The sequence below is a fragment of the Protopterus annectens genome, chromosome 14.part0, assembly GCF_019279795.1.
Source record: "Protopterus annectens isolate FY-2018-M chromosome 14.part0, PAN1.0, whole genome shotgun sequence".
In the NCBI taxonomy this organism is placed as follows: Eukaryota; Metazoa; Chordata; order Ceratodontiformes; family Protopteridae; genus Protopterus; species Protopterus annectens.
Window position 1 is genome coordinate 653,534,016 of NC_056748.1, and position 22,397 is coordinate 653,556,412.

At 40.2% G+C, this 22,397-nt stretch overlaps 1 protein-coding gene across 7 annotated transcripts in view; it reads right to left on the minus strand.

Annotated features, from left to right (window-relative positions):
• ANK3 (ankyrin 3) overlaps positions 1-22,397 on the minus strand; it is a 2,432,060-nt gene that overhangs the window by 367,555 nt on the left and 2,042,108 nt on the right. For all 7 annotated transcript variants that reach the window (XM_044056400.1, XM_044056402.1, XM_044056401.1 and 4 more), the window contains one exon: positions 5,069-5,194. In XM_044056400.1, coding sequence (XP_043912335.1) covers positions 5,069-5,194 — 126 coding nt within the window. The remainder of the gene's footprint in view (positions 1-5,068; positions 5,195-22,397) is intronic.

Sequence of the window (22,397 nt, forward strand, 5' to 3'; positions counted from 1 at the left end):
CTAGTGGGACGAAACCAGTCATAAAAGTGTAAATCAAATAAGCAAAATTACTAGTGGCTGATTGTGAAATGTTTGAGGTTGCAACTTGTTGGTTACAGCTGTATGAGTTATAGATTATTTACTGCCTCCCTGCATAAAGTTCTTACTTTAGGTTTCTGAGTTCAGTTTTCCATTCATCCAACTGGAAGTTCAACCACACAGGGATACATAATACAAGTGTATAATTTACACTTGTCTAAGAAATAAAAACATGTTAAATGTGTGTTACTGTCACTAATCTTAACAATACACAGGTATTTTAGAAAGATGTATGGCTTGTTGGTGGTAAGTTTCTAATAAAAATATATTACATCCATTTATTTGAGGTATGCTGCTCTCATTAACCAATCACAACTCAGAAATAGTATACGCTATAATCACAGGAAGAAATAACAGTGGTTTTAAACTGATTGACTTGTTATTCAGACTCTTAGCCTTAAGCAGTGCATCTCGCTCAACCTGTGTTTATAGCTGGCCTTAGGCATAGGCCAACTAGGCGGTCGCCTAGGGTGCCGCTCTAGCAGGGGCACTTTTCCAGTATTTATTTGTAAATGAGAATGGGGGCACTGGGTGGTGTGGTATGGGGTGCCATGGAGCCCTGTTGCCTAGGGCACCAGTTGACCTAAGGCCGCTCCTGCCTGTGTTCCAAGTTAACATCAGGAAATTTGTAAAGTATGCTAGATTTATTAAGAATGCTAGAAATAACCTAATGTTTCATTGAGATTACTGTTTAGGTAGTGCACTCCCTTGAGCAATAGGTGTAGTTTACCTGATGGGCTAGTGCATATCTCATCCCACAGTACACTGAACATTCTGATGCTGGCTCAATCTGAGAAGCCAGCTATTAAATGCAATCCTTTTACCAGAATCTGTGTGGCATGTACAGTGAGGGCAGCATCTCGTTAAAGACAAATCGTTTATCAGTTTCACTCAGAGCATTTATCAGAAGTATTATCGTTGCCATACTTCAAATGCCATACAGTGCTTAACACTATTTATTTCCATGTGCACAATTACAAGTTTGCAGTTTCAGCACAGGTCTGCAATTTCAACTCTTCTTTGTTGCATCCTCTGTTTCAGACATTTCTTGGCATTTAATAGTGAGCCCTTTTTTGATTAGTATGGTAAGGAATCAGTCTGCCTTTTTAATTATGGATCGTGCCATCACCAGCATGTTGCCTTCTGAGAGGAAGTCTGACTTTTTTTTATTGCAGTATGTCAACAACTTCATTACTAATGGCAGTCAGACTGTAAAAATGTTATCAATTGAAGGTGAGACTAAAGGTAGAATGGGCCTTCCTTCCATGGCCCTTTGTGGCAGTTTTGTAGTTTGACAATCTTATTTATTTATTTTTGGATATGTAATGTGATGGGGTGGCCATGGTGGTGAAGCGGTTAGCGTTGCCACCTCACAGCAATAGGTTCTCTGGTGCGATTCTCGGCTGGGGTGCCTTCTGTGCAGAGTCTGCATGTCCTCCCTGTGGTCGCGTGGGTTTCCTCCTGGTGCTCCGGTTTCCTCCCACATCCCAAAGACATGCAGTAGGTGGATTGGACACTCTAAATTGGCCCTAGGTGTGAGTGTGTGCATGTGTGTGTGCCTTCTGTGGAAGGTTGGGCGCCAGACTGGCAACTCGACACTGTAAAACTCCACTGCCAATCATGAACAGATAGATGATCCGCTGTGGCGATCCCTAACCGGGAAAAGCCGAAAGAAGAAGAAGAAGAATGTGATATGAAAGTGACCTACTGCACATTACCTTGTGAAGCTCCAATTACAACTTTGGTAGTTGGTATAAACATATTAAAAGTATTCATCTGCACATGAATGTCAGTGAACAGCAGTGCTTCTCCTAGTCTGCCCTCCTGAGGACAAATGTTAACTGCATTGTTCTCATACAGTGTTTCCCTTATCTAGCAATAAGAGACCAGTGATTTATATACTTGAACTATGTTAATAACACACAAGATTTTTGCTCTGGTCTCTTCTGAAAACAGGCTTTGCCCAGTTTGGCCCAAAATGGTCAATTAAATGGAAAATAATATAAATTAATAAGCATTATAGTGTTGCCATACAAATGAATGCAGCAGTCCTTAGACAATATGACAAACATACAATGTTGCTTTATGCCTCCTAAAGTTTGATGTGAGGTTTTTGAAAGGATAGAGGGCACAGTGAGCTTCATTCTTCCAAACACAAATCACACCCCCACCCTAGGAAAAAAAAGGGATGTGAAATAAAATTTTAAATGCCTTCCACTACCATTATCACATCCAAGTTTGTCCACTGCTCCCATAAGGGGAGAACTGCTCGCTGTCTATTTCATACTACAGCAGTAACAATGTTTGTAACATTCCTTTGGTTCTAGTGGCATCCCTAACACTAATAGTTAGGTAAACCTACATGTTGACCCACTCATATGGAACAGAATGAGAAGTGTTACCAGATTATTTCATGTTTGTGGTTGTTCTAATAAATGCTGCCTCAGCTTTTGTTTTGTGGAATATATTTTTGCATTTAATGGAGAAATTACTTCAGTCTCCCAGAAGCAATTAAGAAGTTCTTAGCCAGGAAAAATACATCTGAAACATATTCCTCACTACATTTAAATTCAAAATTTTGTGCACACAGATTTGGTTTTGATCACCTTACTTTCAAAATAAAGAATACAGCTCACTTGTCACAAAAGTGTCCTATCAAGAGTTTTAGTTAAGGGAATACACAGATTTTAAGCTGGGTTGATTTTTTCTCTATTTCCTAGGCAATCTAATGGTGACAAAGCAAAGTTTGTTATGCATATGCAAAAAACAGGACAAAAAACATATTTCCAAAGCACGTTCTTGATTCACAGTTTAAAGCCATTTTCCCCTTCTGAATACAGAAGACTATGGAAAAAAAAGACGAACAATTTAGTTCTGACAAAATCCAAGTATTTCCTTTTACTGTAGTGTAGTAGTACGCCTGATTGCATAAGTTAACAAGGGATGTGAGGGGCTCGCTTGTTGTATAAAGTATTACCTTCATATTCTTCACACAATTGATCTGCTGAATCCAATTGTACAGTATCTGTTGCAATCGAGATGTTGCCAGAGAGCTACACAAAAATGTTGCTGATAAATTTTATTCTGCCAGTGCCCTTGACATCATTATTATCAATAAGACTGCAATACTAATAATGTTATGTGCAAGCAAAATTATCGTAGCTTTCATACATATTAACACAATATGATTGTAGAGGACCAAATCCACATATTAGGACAATATAATTACAGACGACCAAATCTACATATTAACATGATATAAAAATAGAACTTTCTAATCAGAAAATGTAAATAAGAGCATGTTTCAAACTACAGATGAAAAGAAAACTACATATCATTTGCACTATTTTCATGACAACCCATTGTGCACTTTACTGCTGTTATTTTGGAAACATACTTGCTGTGATGATATGGGCTAGTGCCAGCACAGCCAGCTGGAGTTCTGTAAAGAATGATGTCCTTTGAATATCAAACTGATTTATACGAGATGCTTATGTTTCAAATGTATTAGAACTGTATGGCATTTGAATATCAAACTGATTTGCACAAATGCTTATATTACAAATGTATTAGAACTGTATGGCATTTGAATATCAAACTGATTTGTACAGATGCTTATGCTACAAATGTATTAGAACTGTATGGCATTTGAAAATCAAAATGTGTTTGTAATGTTGCTAATGTTAAAAAATGTATCAACAGTGGGTCCTGCTGGACACAGAAGGAATATACATGTGAGACTGTATATATATATATATATATATATATATATATATATATATATATATATATATATATATATACGTTATCAATGGACACTGGAAGAGAAGGAGTTAATCTCAGTCCAGTTCGTTTTGGAAAATCCTTGAAAATAAATTAGCTGTTTTAGATATTACAGTGGAAAATCTCTCTGTATTGAGTATTCTGTCTTGGACCCGACAAAAAGAAGGACCATACACCACATCATCTGCCTTGCTCTATTAAGTAGGGAATAGGAATTCTCATAGATTCAGTCAGGAAAATACAGTGAAGCTTAGTTTAGATATTACTTTTCTTTATTTGTCTGAGTCTGTCCATAAATGTTATTTTCAATATTTCCTGTGATTTCAACTCTATAGTTTACTGTAAATATATATTCAGTATTTTCATGCTGATTTATTATTTATTATTAAATATATGTAAAACTTTTACTGTGGTTGGTCCTTTTAGAAAGTATTTAACCTTTGAAAGTGCTTATATTCATTTGGTGACACTGTGTGGGACACTCCTGAAGGCCTAGCTGTCTTGGTCAACTAGTACCATTTGTATTAGTATTAATATTACACAGTATAATTGGACACCCTTTGTTAAGGGCCTTAGAGTAGCTGATTGGGGAGTGTCTGATGACAGTGATAACTACCTTATACTCTGGGCAGAAGGGGGCACAGCAGTTAAATCTCTGTCAGCCCTTCCCATGTGTGTGTGTGGGTGTTAAAAATCAAATCACACAGAGTGCGCAAGTGTGTGTGTGTGTGTCAGCTACTTGGAGCAGGGATACAAGCACTGGTTTCACAGAGAATGTGCTGGAGGATATGGCTTGTACACTCCACTGAGGACTTAAACCTGCAGCTGTATCAGTGGGGAATCTTACTGGGGACCTGGAGAGACAGATATAAAGAAATCCAGCCCCTGGGCTCACCGTGTTCCCTGTGTGCTCTTAAGGGGAAACTGTACTTGATGTAGAGAGGTCTGCATCTGAAAATAATGAGTGTAATCATTTGTATTACAAGTGAACGTCCCTCTCCAGTGTCAGTGGTGAGGATTCGGGTTCCTTGATTACTGGCCCAGAAAGGGGTCATCACACTTGCTACTAGACATTGGGATATATTAAATAATTACTTCAATTGGAATCTCAGAATCCAGGCCGCCAATCACTCTATTCAAATCTGATACTGTAACCAATGTAAAATTTATACCCTCTTCCAAACTAGAATCATTTAACCAGTCTTACCTTCACAGAGAATGGTAATCGATTTTCCTTAAATGCGAAGAAGTTAAAGACGAGCAGCTGTCCTCCTTTTACCAGAGGTGCTAGATTTCCATAGCAATCCACAAAGATTTGCTTTCCTTCCAGTACCTAAAGGAATTAAAATGTTAAAACAAGTTCATAATATGACCAAGTCATAGCATTTAACAGACATCCTCAATATACTCATATTGTTACTCTCAAACTATGCTGAAAATGCAGTCGGTATCCCTGCTAAAAGGTTCTCTCACCAAAAAGGTAACAAAAAATGAGAATCACAGAAATGAGGAACCAACCACAAGGAATGCGCGTGAAGATGTTCTATATAAACCACTGGTATTCCACCAAAAGAAACTGATAGCAATCCGTTGTATAATCCAAAAAGAGTTCTTTATTTAAAATAAAATGGGTGAATCCACGCTTCATCAGATATCAATTTAAAACAGCACATACACTGGTATATAACCGCTAAAACGCGGGAAAATTAACTAAATTGTTTAATGCACAAAACCTGTGTTCTAATATTGAGCGCTCTGTAAGTGCGCTCATTGAATGACAAGTATTTCACCGGTCAAGCAAACAAAACCTCACAGGCAAATGCCAAGTCTAACTAAAAAATCACATAACGTTAGACACAAAGTTATTAATATACACACAAGCATGTCCTGTGTTAAATCTGCATTGTTTAATACAAAAAACCTGCAATCTAGTGCTAAACGTTCTGTGAATGCACTCGTGAAATGACAGGTATTTTACTGGTCTATAAACAATAGGACCTCACAAACAAGTACTGAATCTGACCAAAAAATCATAAAATGTTAAACACAAAATTATAAATATATGAACCTATGTGTCCTTTATTTGATCTAAGTATTGGTGAAGCCAGAAATCCTAAATAAGTATCCTTCTAATCGCAAACATAGATCTCAATGTAAACATTGCTTCTATGAACGCAATATATCATATTATGCGCTTGCCTGATGATGACAGAATAAAGACAAGATTAAAAGCATACTCTCAAACTATATTAGAAGTACAGCACCAATTTAGCTGTTAACTGTGCTAAAGGTTAGTAGAAGCAGTAAGCTGCATGCACTAAAATGCTGAACTCAGTAATTTGCTGCCTCTGTAGTTAAAATGGGTGTCTTTCATTTTTATTTCCATTTACAAAAAGGATGGGAAAAGCCTCATAAAGTATGGTTTGAAAATTAAACTATGCAGTTCTTCCCCTAAATCCCATAATGAGATCAAACACAGAGAGGAAGCAATATGAAACTGTGGTCATAAATAATCCTTCTGCAAAACTTCATCAGGCCAAAACTGTATCTTACTGCAAACATATTCAAAACATAAACTGCATATCAGGATACCCACTATCAGGATACAATGGTCTTTATGTAAATCATGGAAATAAGAAATTTCACTGCAAAATCTAAAATGTAACATTTGGAATAAGTCACAGCAGTTACATGACATTATGATTATTGCTGTATAGAGTAAAACTGAGATACGGCTTAAACTACCAACACTCCTCAGAAAAAATGCTTATGCCAGTCATATATTGTGCCCAATTTTTATACATATTTCCTTTGGTAAACCTAATACCAGTACCACTTACATTATAGATAACATTTCACTTAAATCCAATACAGACATCAGGAATCTGAGTGCCTATGAAGGTAAAAGACTCTCCTCTAACCACCATGTCTCTGTGGTGGTTAATAATTCCTTCAGCATTGTGCAACATATTCTTCATGGCATCTCCTCAGGATCCAAAAGGGTAATAGTTCCTCTTTACTTCTCCGTTATTAGGGTAATCAATGAATATAATGCCAACTTTGACCTGTACAGCACTAAGCATTTAACATAGTTTGAGAGATTTTAATTTCTTACCAAAAAGACACTAGATCTCAGTCATCTGAGCTAATTTGCTCAGCAAAAGTCATGTACCTATACTCAGTGTTATACAAACTCCTGAGTGGTGATCTTTCCTTATATATCCATGCTAAGAATGACACAGCACTCCTGAACTAGCCTCCCCTCCCAAAAATAGTTGCACAGCAAATACCTGCTCTATGGGGACTTAACCTATACCACCACATCAAAACCAGATGGCATAACAGGTGCTTAAGTCATTGTAACCTTCATTTCTGGAAAAAGCTTCCATTACATAAAGAATAGCTGTGTAAAATCTTTTCATAAAGTACAGTTGTGTACCTACCATAAAAGTAGATGTTCGAGTGTATTCACTGTTGCAGTCATTACACTTGGGTTATCCTGCTGGCAGGCTACCCGCAGACGGCCTGAATTCCAAAGTCCTGGTCCGGTGTCGGTTGCTGTCGCCTCTTCCCTGATGTCAGTACACCAGGGGTATAAAAGATGCAGCCGAAGCCATTTTCTTCAGGTTTTCTTGCCCCAGATGTCAGGTGTCCCCAAAAGGGTAGGCTAAAAATTCTGCTCATAAAAAAGCATGCACTAACATAAACATTACCTTCATCTACAAGCAAATACACCACACAGGTTGTATATAATAGAGAGGTACAGATAAGTCCCAGCAATGAAAGGGGGATGCAGGGAGGATAATCTGGACTGCAACAGTGAATACACTCGAACATCTACATTTATGGTAGGTACACAACTGTACTATGTTCATCGTGTTTCACTGTTGCAGTCATTACACTTGGGTTGAATCCCAAAGCTGGGGTTGGGTGGCTGGGCCTAGATAGAATTAGAAGTGGCTATGAGGCCTCTGCAGAACTGCAGTGGCAAAGCCTGCTCTGGATTTAGAGTAAAGAGGTAAGTGGTAGTGCTTTGTAAAAGTGTGCACTGAAGTCCAAGTCACAGCCTCCAAAATGTCCTTGGTTGGTACTCCTCTGAGGAAGGCTGCTGACGTGGCTGCTGCTCTGGTTGAATGTGGCCTAACACCCTTAGGCACTGATTTGCCATGTTGTATATAGCATAAATGAATGCAGTGGCCTATCCATTTTGAAATAGTCTGCTTTGAAATAGCTTTTCCTTGCGATCCTGCAGCAAATGCCACTAAGAGTTGCTCAGTCTTTCTGAAGGCTTTAGTTTTGTCTAAGTAGAAGCGTAGCTGTCTGTGTATGTCCAAAGAATGCAGAAGTCTCTCCCCCTTATTCTGTGGGTTTGAATAAAAGGTAGGCAAATGAATGGTTTGGTTAAGAGCCACACTGGACACTACCTTAGGTATAAATGTTGGGTGTGTCCTTAGAGAAATCCTGTCCGGATGGAAAATAATAAAAGGTTTCACAGCCATTAGTGCCTGTAACTCTGAGACTCTTCTTGCTGAGGTTATTGCTAGGAGCAGAGCTGTTTTCCATGATAAGTATTTTATCTCAGCTGTATTGGCTGGCTCAAAAGGAGGCAGTGTGAGCTTTTCCAAGACAAAATTGAGGTCCCATGCAGGTGTTGGAGCTCTCCTTGGAGGTCTTATGTTTTTGGCCCCTCTGAGGTACTGCCTTAGCAGTGGATGTGAAAAAATAGGTGGATCCATATTGTAATGAGCTGAAATGGCAGAGGCATGGATCTTAATTGATGAGAAGGATAGGCCTTTGTCCAGCATCTCAGTTAGGCATTGTAAAATCTGAGGAATATTTGATACAAGCGCGTCCATTCCTTGTGCCTGGTTCCAAGCACAGAATATCTTCCATTTTTCTGTATAAGATTTTCTGGTGCTGGGCCTCCTGGCCTCCAAAATAACATCCATAACTGCTTTAGAGAGAGGTGTGTTCTGAATGGTTAAATTATCAGCCATGCAGCCATATTTAGGGTTCTGAGTTGGTTGTGCAGGATCTGATTGTTTTGTTGGGTCAGCAAATGAGGAATTTGGGGTAATGTCCAGGCTGCGCCTTGAGACAAGCTCTTTAGGATTGGGTACCAGTGCTGGCGTGGCCAGTCTGGGGCAATCAATATCATTTTTGGCTTCTCTTGTCTGACCTTTAGGAGTACCTTGGGGAGGACAGGCAGTGGAGGAAAGGCATATACTGTAAGGGGTTTCCAGCTGAATGATAGGGCATCCACTTTCCATGCTTGTTTGTGATAAGTCCTTGTACAGAATCTCTGTAGTTGGCAGTTGTGTGGGGAGGCAAACAGATCTATGTCTGGGCATCTCCATTTCCTTGTTATCATGCTGAAGATTTGTGGATCTAGTTTCCACTCGTGAGGATCGTTGAGATTTCTGCTTAGTTCGTCTGCCAGAGTATTTGTCTTTCCTGGCAGGAATTGTGCTTGCAGGTGTACTTGATAAGTCAATGCTGTGTTCCACAAAGTCATGGCTTGTCTGCAGAGTGGATAGGAATGCGTGCCGCCCTGCTTGTTTATGTACCACATGACTGTAGTATTGTCTGTCTTTACCAGCAGTTGTCCTGGATGAAGTAGATCCTTGAAGGCTGTCAGGGCATTCTGAACAGCTAGCATCTCTTTTTGATTGGTATGAAGATGCATTTGGCTTGCTGACCATGCTCCCTGAATACATTTTCCTGCCATGTGGGCCCCCCAGGCATAATCTGATGCATCTGTTGTTAGTGTTTGCCTGGCCGTGGGTAGAGTGAATGGCTGTCCCTTGTTGTGGTGACAGGCCTGTGCCCACCATCGAAACTCCTGTTGCAGGCAGGGAATGAGGGTAATTAATGTTTCCAGGCTGTGGCAATGTTGAGTCCAAACACTTTTTAGATACCATTGCAGTTTCCTCATATGCAGTCTTGCATATGGAATTAGTAGAATGCAGGAAGCCATGAAGCCCAAAGCCTGCAGAATTTTTCTTGCAGATAACTGGGTCTTTGTTGCCAACATTTCGAAGTAAGAAGTCAGTTGCCTTTGTTTGTCTGGCGTGAGATAAGCCATCTGGGCAGTTGTCTTTAAGCTTGCACCCAGGAATATTATCTCTTGACAGGGTACTAGTTTTGATTTCTTTTCGTTTACTGTGTACCCTAGGCAAATTAGTAATCTTTTTACAAACGCCAGATGCTTCAGTAGAATGTCTTTGTTCTCTGCTTGAATAAGGCAGTCATCCGAGTAAGGGTATATTTGAATTCCTCTTTGTCTGCAGAAAGCAATTACTGGTGCCAGGCATTTTGTGAAGACCCTGGGCACAGTAGATAAGCCAAAGGGCAGTGCAGAGAATTGGTAGTGCATTGATCCAGCTATGAATCTGAGGTATCGTCTGCAATTTTGTCTGATTGGGACATGCAGGTATGCCTCTTTTAGGTCCAAAGTTACAAGCCAAGCCTTCTTGCCCAGCATGGGCAGAAGCCACTGCAGAGTCAACATTCTGAATTTTGGAACGTCCAGAAAAGTGTTTAGAATAGACAGGTCCAGTATTGGTCTCCAGGCTTTGTCCTTACTGGGTACCAGGAATAATCTTGAGTAAAATCCTTGTCCCTGCTCTTGCTGTGGTACTCGCTGAATGGCCTTCATGTCCATGAGGGATGTAACTTGTTTTTGTGCCTCTGCCCATTGATTTTGTGGCAGGTCTGGCATACCTTTTGCCTTTGGCAGGGTGTGAAAGTGCAACCTGAAGCCCTGGGACACTATATTCAAGACCCATTTGTCCTGGGTTTTTATATGCCAATTTTGTGAAAAAAGTGCTAGTTTTCCCCCTAAGGAAGCTGCCAAAAGATAAGTGCTTGGTATTGGCAGAGGAAAGTCATTGGGACTGTTTTCTATATGGCTGTGATTTGTCTTCTCCGCTTTTGGAGGTAGAAGCACCCCACTGTTTAGGCCTATATGAGCCTTGGAGCTGGGGTCTGCCTGTAGGGCATTTGTATCTGCCTCTTTGTGGCCTGTCTGACACTGGAAAGGACCAATTCTTTCAAGGCCAGTTCCTGTTAAATCTGGGTGGTTGTACCTGTAAGAAATCCTTAACTGTCTGCATAGATTTCGCTTTATCCTCCATTTTCTTCAACACCTATTCTGCCTTAACACCAAATAAAGTATCATGCTGTAAAGGAGCATCCAATACTTTTGCTTTAACATGATCAGGCAGATTTTGTTCCTTTAACCAAGCATGCCTTCTAATGACAGTACCCATAACAGCGGCCCTGCAAGAGGCCTCCAGTGAATCAAAACCACATTGCAAAGTATGTTTTCCCACTTGTTCAGCTGCATGCAATAAATCCTGCATTTCCTTGTTATCTGCACATTCAGAATTTGTCAACATTTTCTGTTTTAGCAGTGACATTAAATATTGCTGATATTTAAGCATATGAAACTGACAATTTAAAGCCCTTATGTAAACTTTTTTTCTCCCATCTGTCCAGTGCCCTAGAATCCCTATCAGAGAGGACAGGGTTTTTTTGCAGTGGAAGCCTTGACCCCTTTGTGACCCTGAGATATAATTTCTGGGTCAGCAGCAGGGTTTTTATATAGAAATTTGTGGGAATCTGGAACCCTGTAGTACCTGTCTGGCTTAACCGGTGCAGGTGGTAGAGTCAGGAGACAGGCTGGACTCTGAAAATACATCATCTACTATGTCTAGAACAGGTGGAATAGCAAGAGGTCTGTGCTGAGGTAGCAAAAGAAAGTCTTTGAGCCTTTTCTTAGATTCTGAGTATTCTTGACACTCCAAGTGAAAGTGCTCCCTCATGGTGTTAAGGGTTTCCCCAAAAAAATAATCCTCAGGAGGAGAGGCTGAAGGAATAGACTCTTCAGCATCAGAATCCTCATAGGGAGGAAGGGAGTATCCCTGTTCAGAAGAGGAATCAGAGGAAATGGAAACCTGATCTGAAGATTCATATTCTGTCTCTTGCCTAGGCCTCTTATCTGGAGGGGGATGGGAACCCCTGATCAAAGTAATTAGGTCTTCAGCTATTTTAAGCATCTGTATTTTAGGCATGGATGTCTGTGCAGGAGAATGCTGTACTTGCTTCTTTGTCTTTAGAGCTGCTTTAGTCTTTGCCTTTGAAGCTGAGGTTGGCTTAACATATAACTGTGTAGGTCTGAAAACACCCTCAGAAGCCGATGCCTGCTCAGCGGCTCCAGACCCATCTGAGGGAATAGTTTCCAAATGTCCAATACCTTGAGTATCCAGATGCCTAGTCAGCTCCACATGGGAGTCAGAAGTGGCCTGTGGCTCTGAGGTAGCGGGCGTCAGGGGCTGCGAAAGTGCCTCACTGAGAACCGGCGAACCAGCAACTGGCCTAGCGGAGGCCTCGTCGTCGGTTTTGGACCTCGGATGCCTGTCCTTTTCCTTTTCCTTGCACTTTTTATAAACTCTGGTCATCGGCTGATCCGACGGCATTATATAATTAAATCTTCGGCCAAAGTAATGAAAGGCAAAATCGAACCGACGCTTAATAGTGCGTTGGTTAAATCTAGCACAAAACCGACAGCTAGCAATGTCGTGGTCAGGTCCTAGGCAAGGAATACAGTAAGAATGAAAATCCTTATGAGGTATTTGCTTCCCACAAGAAATACAATTGTTAACTTTTTCTGACATCGGTCTGGAGCAAGAAAAAAGTTTCCCCAATGGGGTACTTAGCTTTAATGAAGACTTCGGATCTGAAATTCGGTTTTGAAAATCTCAGGAGTCGGCCGACCGGCACTTGCGAACTGCTTTTGCTTTGGGCACCACATGGCAAGAAAGACTGGAGAAAATGGTGTCAGCTGCATCTTTTATACCCCTGGTGCACTGACGTCACGGAAGAGGCGACAGCAACCAATGCCGGACCAGGACTTTGGAATTCAGGCCGACTGTGGGTAGCCTGCCAGCAGGATAACCCAAGTGCAATGACTGCAACAGTGAAACACGATGAACATCCATAGATGTCCTTCTCTTCTATGCTGCAGTATTCTTTACATATGGAAGTCCTCCGTCCAATGAGCTGATGTCTGGCCAGTATACAACAGCTTTTAGCTACTGCAAGTATATGGGACATCACATGTATGTGCTGACAACATCAGCCATAAAAGACATCCACACATACAATCCTCAGAAAAGAAATACCCCAGAAGGAGCATCAGAGCCAAGGAGCAATGCAAAGCCATTCAAGGAAAGAAACAAGATATAAGGGGGAGGCAGGAGGGACACAATACTGCAACATAGAAGAGAAGGACATCTACTGTTATGGTAAGATTTTACACAACTATTCTATGTCCTTCTATTCAATGTTGAAGTATTCTTTAAATTAGGGAGAATGCAAAGCTTAGTAGGAACCCTAGGAGGAGGAAGGAGCAGAGGAACTTTGAATGGAAGAGTTTTCAACAAAGCCATGGAGAATGTCTCTAGCAAACCCTGCTCTTGATCTAGACATAGTGTTCAACTTGTAATGTTTGGTGAAAGTGTGCATATAAGACCATGTAGCAGCCTCCAGAATAGAATTAGTATCCAGGTCTTTAAAATATGCCCCTGAGGGGGCCAAAGAATTAGTGGAATGAGCCCTAACAGGTGCAGCAAGAGACTTACGATGGAAATCATAACAAAACAAGACTGGCTTGGAGATCCCAAGAAGAAATTGTCTGTTTAGAGACTGCCTGGGATGGAAAGAAAAAAACAGCTGATCAGATTTCCTGATAACTTTAGTTTTATCTAAGTAGAATCTAAGTTGTCTATGTACATCCAAGGTATGCAAGATCCTTTCACTAGAGGATTGAGGAGAAGGGAAAAAAGTAGTCAAGTGAATAGATTGATTAAGAGACACCTCATCTACCACCTTAGGCATAAAAGAAGGACCGGTGCGCAATGAAATGCTATCCTTGTGGAAAACCAAGAAAGGTGGGGAAGCCATCAAAGCTTGAATCTCTGAAACTCTCCTGGCAGATGTCAAGGCTAACAGAAGAACTGTTTTCCAAGTACAAAACTTTAAAGAAGCTGAGGCTGCAGGTTCAAAAGGAGCCACAGTAAGCTTCTCTAAAACATAGTTCAAATCTCAAGGAGGCAAAACTGGTTTCCTGGAAGGTTTAATAAGGAGGACACATTTAAGAAAAAGTTTGAACTCCAATCTGGAAGCTAAAGGTGGAGATAATGACATACATGCAGAAATAGCTAACAAGGGAACATTCACTGACAAGTAGGCCAAACCACTATTAAGTAACTCACACAAGTAAGAAAGAACCACTGGAATAGCCACTGAAAATGGATCCAGATTTTGTGGAGGACACCAGGCAGAACACCTCTTCTATTTGGATAAGTAAGATTTAATGTATTGGGTTTCCTGGCCTCCTGTAGAACCCTAAGCAAATCCTGTGGAAAAAAAGGTGCCTGAAAGGAATCAAAAGTTGATCACCCAGAGGGTCAGTTGTAAGGTTGACAAATGTGGATGAAGCAGAGATCCCTTGTCTTGTGTGAGCAGGTCCACTCTATGAGGTAACTTGTGATGACTGTCCTTGGCTAAATGCAGAAGAAGAGGGAACCGATGCTGTCTGCCCAAAAGGGAGTCACCAGCAAGATTTTTGTTTTCTCCTGCTGAATCTTCAGCAGAACTTTCTGAATGAAATGGAAGGGGGGATGCATAAAGAACCATCCTCTTCCATGAGAAAGATAGGATGCCTACCTTTCAAACCTGAGAATGTGTGAGTCAGACCCAAAATAGAGGAAGTTGCCTGTTCAGAGGGGAGGCAAACATCCAGAAGGGGGTACTCCACCAGTGCACCAAGTCCAGAAACACATCCCCTGTGAAGCATCCATTCAAGGGGTTGAGTCATGGACCTGCTTAAGATGTTAGCCAAAATGTTCTGAGTGGATAGAATGTAAACCACTAGAGGAGTCATCATGTACTGAACTGCCAATTTCCATGCCGAGAGAGCTAGCCTGCAAAGATGGTAATATTTTGTCCCTCTGCTTGTTTACATACCAGAGAACTGTGGTGTTGTCTGTAAACACTTTCAGAAGGTCTGGGTGAAAGAGAAGATCAAATGCCTGTAAAGCCAGAATTACAGCCCTCATTTCCTTGATGTTGATATGCTCTCTCCTTTGAGAAAGCGACCAAAGGTTCTGCACCTTCTTGGAAGCAAATGTTACCCCACAACCTGTGTCTGAGGTGTCTGTAAACAGATGTTGAGATAACTGGGAAAGAAGAAGAGGAAGCCAAGGATTTAGAGTTAGCTGTTGAATCTGCCAAAGATGCTCTGTTTTTAGGCAAGGGGGGGATCAAAAATTCTAGAGGGTGAGCATGCTGTGTCCAAACTGACTTTAGGAACCACTGAAGTTTTTTCATGTGGAGTTTTGCAAGAGACAGGATAGGAATTGTGGATGCTGTGAACCCAAAAAGTCTTAGAAACTCCCTGGCTGTAATCGAGAGGAGAAGCAGAAGATTTTCCAGAAAGGCAGTGAGGGACTGAACTTTATCCATTGGAAGAAAAACCATCGTAAGTTCTGTGTTGAACCTGCAAGATTTTTTGAAATTTATGATGAACCCTAGACTTTGAAGGAGATGAATGGCCACCTAAAGGTTTTCAGACAACTGTTCTGATAGAGGAGCCAGGAAAAGAAGATTGCCCAGTTATGGATATACATGAATACCCTTGACTCTCAAGAAAACAATCACATGGGCGAAGCACTTTGTGAATACCCCTGAGGCAGTAGAAAGTCCAAAAGGCAAGGCAGAGAACTGAAAGTACAAAGAACCCACAGAGAAACATAGACATTTCCTGTACAGAGCATGGATGGGGATGTGTAGATAAGCATCTTTGATGTCTACAGAAGCCATGTAAGACTGAGGGGAAATCAGAGGAAACAGAGTCTGTAAAGACAGCATGCAGAAAGATGGCACTTCTACAAAAGTGTTTAAGTGGGAAAGATCTAGGACTGGTCTCCATGGACCATCTTCTCTGCGAACAAGAAACATCCTTGAGTAAAACCCTATTCCTCTCTGATCCATTGGCACGTGTTGATTTGTGCCTTGAGAAAGTAGCTGTAATAAAACCTCTGGAAACAAATTCAGTTGACTTGAAGGGGGATGTGGAATTCCCATGAAAGGAAGGAGAATTTTCCAAGTCATGAAGTATCCTTGTTGGATAACAGTCAGACCCCTTGAATCCTGAGTGATCCTTGTTCAAGCTTGAAAAGAGAGAGATAGACGAAGAGATAGAGGAGTAGGACTTGGAAGAGGCTGGAAGTCACAGTGAGCTGGGCTTGGCTGGAAAGGGCTACTTTGAGGAAGGTGCAGAAGCAGTGACTTAGATTGTGTAGATCTCCTAGCAGTCCTTTTAGGTCAGGAAGCAGAAGCTGAGGAAGTAGACGTGTGAACTGGCCTCCTAACATAAGATGTCTTAGTAGGAAAATTCCTATGGATCTTAGGAACAGAAGAAATGAAAAGGTGATTCAGATCTTAAAGTTCCTTCCCCTTATCCTGCAGAGACTTAAATATGTCTGCAGCTGCAGAACCAAAAAGAGCTGACTTATCCAAAGGAGCATCTAATAATTTTGCTTTAATATCATCTGGCAATGGTTGAAACCTCAACCAAGAGTGTCTTCTAAGTGCAGAACCAGATGCAGCAGCTCTGGATGGTGCCTCAACAGCATAATAGCTGCTCTTAATGGAATATCTAGCTACCTGTGAAGAAGCTGTTAAAAGAGACCAAACCTGAGTTTTAATTTCAGAGTCTGGTAGTTGAGTAAGAGCTTGCGTGGCCTGAGAAAGTACAGCCAAGGAATACCTACACATATGAGTTTGGTAATTCATTGCTCTGATCGTTCAAGTGGACAAACTGTAAACTTTTTTACCAAGTCTCTCCACAATTTTGCTCTCCTTATCAGAGGGAAGAGGTTTAGAAGAAGCAGACAACCGGGAAGACCTGTCAAAAGCTATGGAAACAACAGCTGGATCAGCTGAAGGACACTTATGCAAGAACTTGCAATCATCTGGCACCTTGTAGAATCTGTCTGGCATCTTCGGGGAAGGAGCCCAAGAGTCAGAAGCCTTAGAAGAAGAAGTGAAAGCATCCAGGAAAGCTGGCAGGACTAGAGGCACAGCAGAAGGTGAAGGAACTTCCATTTGCAGAAGGTCATAATACCTTTTTTGCTCCTCCAAAATCTGAACAGTCCCATTTGAAAAATTCCTTCATTTTATAAATAGTTTCACCAAAAGAAATAAATACATTTCTTCTACTGGGGAATCCCCCCCACCTCACATCAGACTCCTCCTCCTCTGGAGGTATATTCTGCATATTCTAGAGGAGATGTAATTTGTGTAGAATATGCTAAGGAATCCTCATCAGTGGAAGAATCATCACCATCAGAATTATCATGAGAGAGAGAACCTGTTCCCCAACTCTTAGAACATGAGAAGATGTAAAAAAGGAAAAGGAATAGCAGAGGAAGGCTTCAAAGCCATCAGAGCCTTAATTAAACCCTGAGAGGAAACATCCCAGTCAGATAGTAGAGGTGATGGGGCCTGAGAGTGTCTAATCTTTTATTTTTAATTAACATGCATTTCTCCATGAAGAGAAGTGGAAGAACCTGACGTAGGCTTAACATCCGGAATCAACTCTGAAATTTGATCCCTAACAGGAATAGAAGGAACATCCCTAGGAACCTCAAGCACAGCAAGCCATGATTCCCCTTGTCTGCCTGAAACCGATGTCTGCACTGCCACTGAGGATGTGCCTAGATCATATTCCCTAGCAGCTTCCAATGAGGTACCCACAGAGGAACCAGATCTGACCTCTGAATGCAACACCAGATATTCACTGACCTAAAGTGATACATCGGACTTAAGAAATGTAGCTGAAGAGGATTCAGGTCTAGGCTTGCTAAACATCCTCTTCAAAATCAGCTCAGCTGAAGGACCCCAGAACTCCCCATAACATCTTTAGCCAGACATTTAAAATGTTGATTCTGTAAGTAAGATTTAAAGCCCAAAGTCGGCTACACAAAGTTTTAGGAATAAAGGCCTGACAAATGGAACAGGAATGGTGGTTGTGATTGGGCCTAGGAAGAAAAGACAAAGGTTGTGACTATCTTTATTTGGAATCTGCCTTCTTCACCTACACTTGCCCTTCCTGGATGACATGAACTAATTACAAAAGATAGTAGCAATGAAATAAATCCCCAAACAGGGCACACATCTGAAAGCTAACAGCATCCAACTGAATCAGGCAGCAGACCTAAGTATGAATCAAGCATTCTGAATGGCGGCAGAAAGATTCTGAGGATTGTACATGCGAACGTCCTTTTATTGCTGACACTGTCAGCACATACAATACGTGTGACATCCCGCTGTTGTATACTGGCCAGACGTCTGGTCATTGGGCGGAGGACTTCTACATGTAAAGAATACTGCAACATTGAACAGAAGGGCATCAAGTGGAGTACTTCCTTAATAGACTTTAAAACCAGTCTGGACGACTGGACAGGTGACTGAAAATTTTCACCTGATATATGTGGTGAAACACTTCTTAATGGGGAACACTGCTAGCTTCCCACCATTACTGGGCAATGTGGTTCAGCTTCTCAATGGTTTACTTGACCATAACCTTACTAAGAACCTAACAACATGTGAACCAAAGATAATATTCAGTTAACAAGACAAAATGAGAGCTGCAGCACACTAATTTAGCATATGTAAGAAGGGTCTCTGCATTACTTTAAATGTGAGAAATGTCTCCCTGTGTTGTCATTAACTGCTTAACTAATGTTTCATGTACAAGTATTCTTTGTTAGAATGATGTTTGTCCTGAAGAAGCCTTAGCATTAGTGTTTCTGCTTGATAAAAAGCTAATTTTAATACTATTGTGTTTAATCACTTTTTACTTCTGAATTATATATTCACTGTGACTTCCACCCTGACAACTATAACCATTTTATAAAATGAAACTTCATCCTCAAACTAGAGTCTCTTATTTTTAAACTTCTTTGAAACATTCTAATATTGCTCTTACACTATTAATCTCTTTCTAAACAGTTTCTGGCTATATCCTTAACTGAGTTTTCTTAAAAATGTTTACTATATAACAAGTTATTTGTGTATTTTTTATCAGCCGCTTTTTTAAATATTCAGTAGATCACTACCAATCTGTCATGATCCAATGTAAACCCTTTGCATTATGCTATGTAAATCTTAACTCCTATAATCACATTATGCAAAACTAGTACAGGCTATGTAGAAGGAACCGATGACTCAAGTATCAACAGTGTTCGGTCTCATGGATTGATTCCCAGTGGGAGAGGGTGTACATCAGGGCTCAGCTCTGAGACCACTGCTGTTCATAGTAGGGATGGACTACATTAGCAAACAGACTGGAGGAGACAGAGCAACAAAAACCATTGTATGCAGATGATGTGGCATTACAGGCAGACTTTGACCATTCTTATGGATTCATAGGATGTCCAGCCTCCTAATTTCCATCATGCTATCAATTTCCAAGCTGCATCTTGACAGTGAACCTACAAAGAATGTAACAATTCTTCATTCATGTTTGTCAGGTTGTTTGGTTTTATGTCAAGCTTTCTCTCAACAGACCAATTCCTGGTAATCTAAGCTGGGTAAATGGACACTGGCCAGCCAGTAGTTTATTGACTCAGGGCTGATGGGCTTTATGGCAAGTACACAGTGGCCAATAGGGGTACATACACCCCTCCCACTGTTAGCATGGGTCCGTCTTGTATTTCAGAGTAGGCTTGGTCCTTAACCCACTTATCACTGGCAAATACCCATGTCCATTTTTGGTGACTTTACTCAATCTCCAGTGATTTCATAGTAAAAACGCCAGTAAGTTTTAATTACCTGAATTTTAATCAGCTATACCAACTTTTGCACTTGCTGATGAAAAGCCACATCCACAAAAAGTGTAAACACACACACACACACACACACACACACACACACACACACACACACACACACATATGGGTGTACCTGCCATGATCTAAATATAAGATCAAAAGTAAAATGCTAAGTAAAAATATCTAAACTTGAAAATATCTAAACACAAAACACCGACAAAATTGAAGTTATGCTGGAAGATAACTGCAAAAACATTGAGAAAATGTGGTTTGATTTTGTCAGATTTTTCAAATATTTTATATGTGGTTAATCTATGTCACATTTTTTAATGTTTTTGCAGGGAAGGCAAGGCCTCCTGCACCCTCATGTGGGAGGTTGAACCACCATACCTCCTGCTAATTATGTACACCAACTCAGAGGTCACACAACAGTAGGGAAAGGGCATAAATCTTCCCGTACTACAACTTTAAGTTTGTGAGTGTTTTTCAATTTAGATATTTTTCAGCGTAGATATTTTTCTGTCGATCTTTTGTTTTTTTAGATCATTCCAGGTACACCCAAATATATATATATATATATATATATATATATATATATATATACACACACACACACACACACACATATACATATATAAATATATATACATATATATATATATATATATATATATATGTATATGGCCTTGCTATTTGCAATCAAACAATTACGTCATCAACATTTGTTTGGTAGATACATATTTTGACAAAAACACATGGTTTACATGTGCAAGAGATCAACAATTCCAAGGTAGGTGAATATTTCCTTTCCCCAGGGATTGTGAGATATCAAAGTTAGTGTATAAAATTATCAGTGTGTGTGTGTTGGGGGTGTATGGGGTCTTACGGCCTGCAAAAACATTTGCTGTTAGTTCACCAAAAGTACACCTTATCGACTTTTAAAAAGGCAACTTCAGTTAAGTGAAAGTGCAAATTAACAAAAATGCACTTTCGCGACATACACATTATTCATCCATTCATCCTTAACCCTTTTCCCATTTTGCAAATGGGGTCGAGGTGTTGCTGCACCAACAACAATCATCCCGAGCCAAGGTTTACACTGCTGGGTGGGTAGCTCTGTCGAGGTATTTCATACATACAGCTCACTCACATACGAATTACCAAACTACCAAAAAATTAACATATACACTTAAAACAAATTTTTGTAGGATGCAAGCCCCTCTGTTCCCCCCACACCCCCAGCTAATTATATAAACTTACTCTGAGATCACACTATAGTGGGAAGCAGGGTAGATTTCCTTATCGTCACTGTACTGTGAGCTATATCAACAAGCCTCAACTGCTGTACACCTTCCACTCCCATTAGAAATATAACTAAGAACTAAAAAACACCGCACCCCTTCTTCCATGCAATCCCGGAACTGCCAACCATTATTTGTTAATCTGTATTTCGCTAAAGTTTGATTTTGTTAAACTGCACTTTCGCTTAACTGAAGTCAGTTTTTTAAGATTCGATAAGGTGTACTTTCGGTGAAAGAAAGTAGACCCATATACATACATGCATGTGTACATACATATATATATATATGTGTGTGTGTGTGTGTGTGTGTGTGTGTGTGTGTGTACACACACAGTCACAAGGAAATAATCATCTTCTCACTTAACATTATAGCATCTCTTGAAATACTAAGAGTTATCCATGCCTGCTTGTGACACACACACATATCAAAGATCCATAATGGAAGATATAGGTGGCTAGATTTAACAGTTGTACTAGGGCATTATACAAAGTACAAATGTGTGACTTAAAAGCCCTGGTACTGCACATGATAAGAGACATTATATATCAGATATATGACACCATACAAGATCTAAATAACAAGTCTGAAGAAGTGGTAAACTTTCAGTCCAAGAAAGATGTACAGTTTGATATATTTAAGTTTGCCAGGTAACTAGAACTGTCAGAGATGCTGGTATAGAAAACATAAGGCTAAAATGTAAAAACAACAGAATGGGACAAAGTTGTGTGAAAGAATAAAAACAGTAAAAAAAATTAAGTGAGAAAGACACAAGCCTAACTGTGAGTACAATAAACAGTAAAGACTGCTACAGGTCAGCCTACAGATATTGTGGAGCATGACACTCAAAATAGATACTGTTCAGCTGAGAGAGACAGGGGCAGATAAGTAAAATACAGAAAATTAAACCATTCTGCTAATGTGTGTGTGTAAAAATTCCAGAAGAACAGACAGGATACAAGACAGAAGAAATATTAATTATAAACACAAATACACAGTACAGAATAAAGAAACAAACAGTTAAAGCAACAGGTACAGTTATGCAACAAGCAAAACTATTCTGCAAGAGTAATGAAAGGCACAAGGAAAACACTTGTGATATACAGAACAGCTGCGTTGGAATTACTAATGAATTATATGTAACAGTGGTAAGAACAAAAAATGTTTTTTGTTAAAACATTGATTTGTAACCTATTATGAATGACACAAGAGAAAAAAAGTTATATATCTCAGCACTTTGCCAAGCCAATACAATAAAATAAAAGCATTCCTGTACAGATTTCGGGATTATCAAAAGTACCACAAACAGGTATTAAAATTAATGTCCATGAGGCCA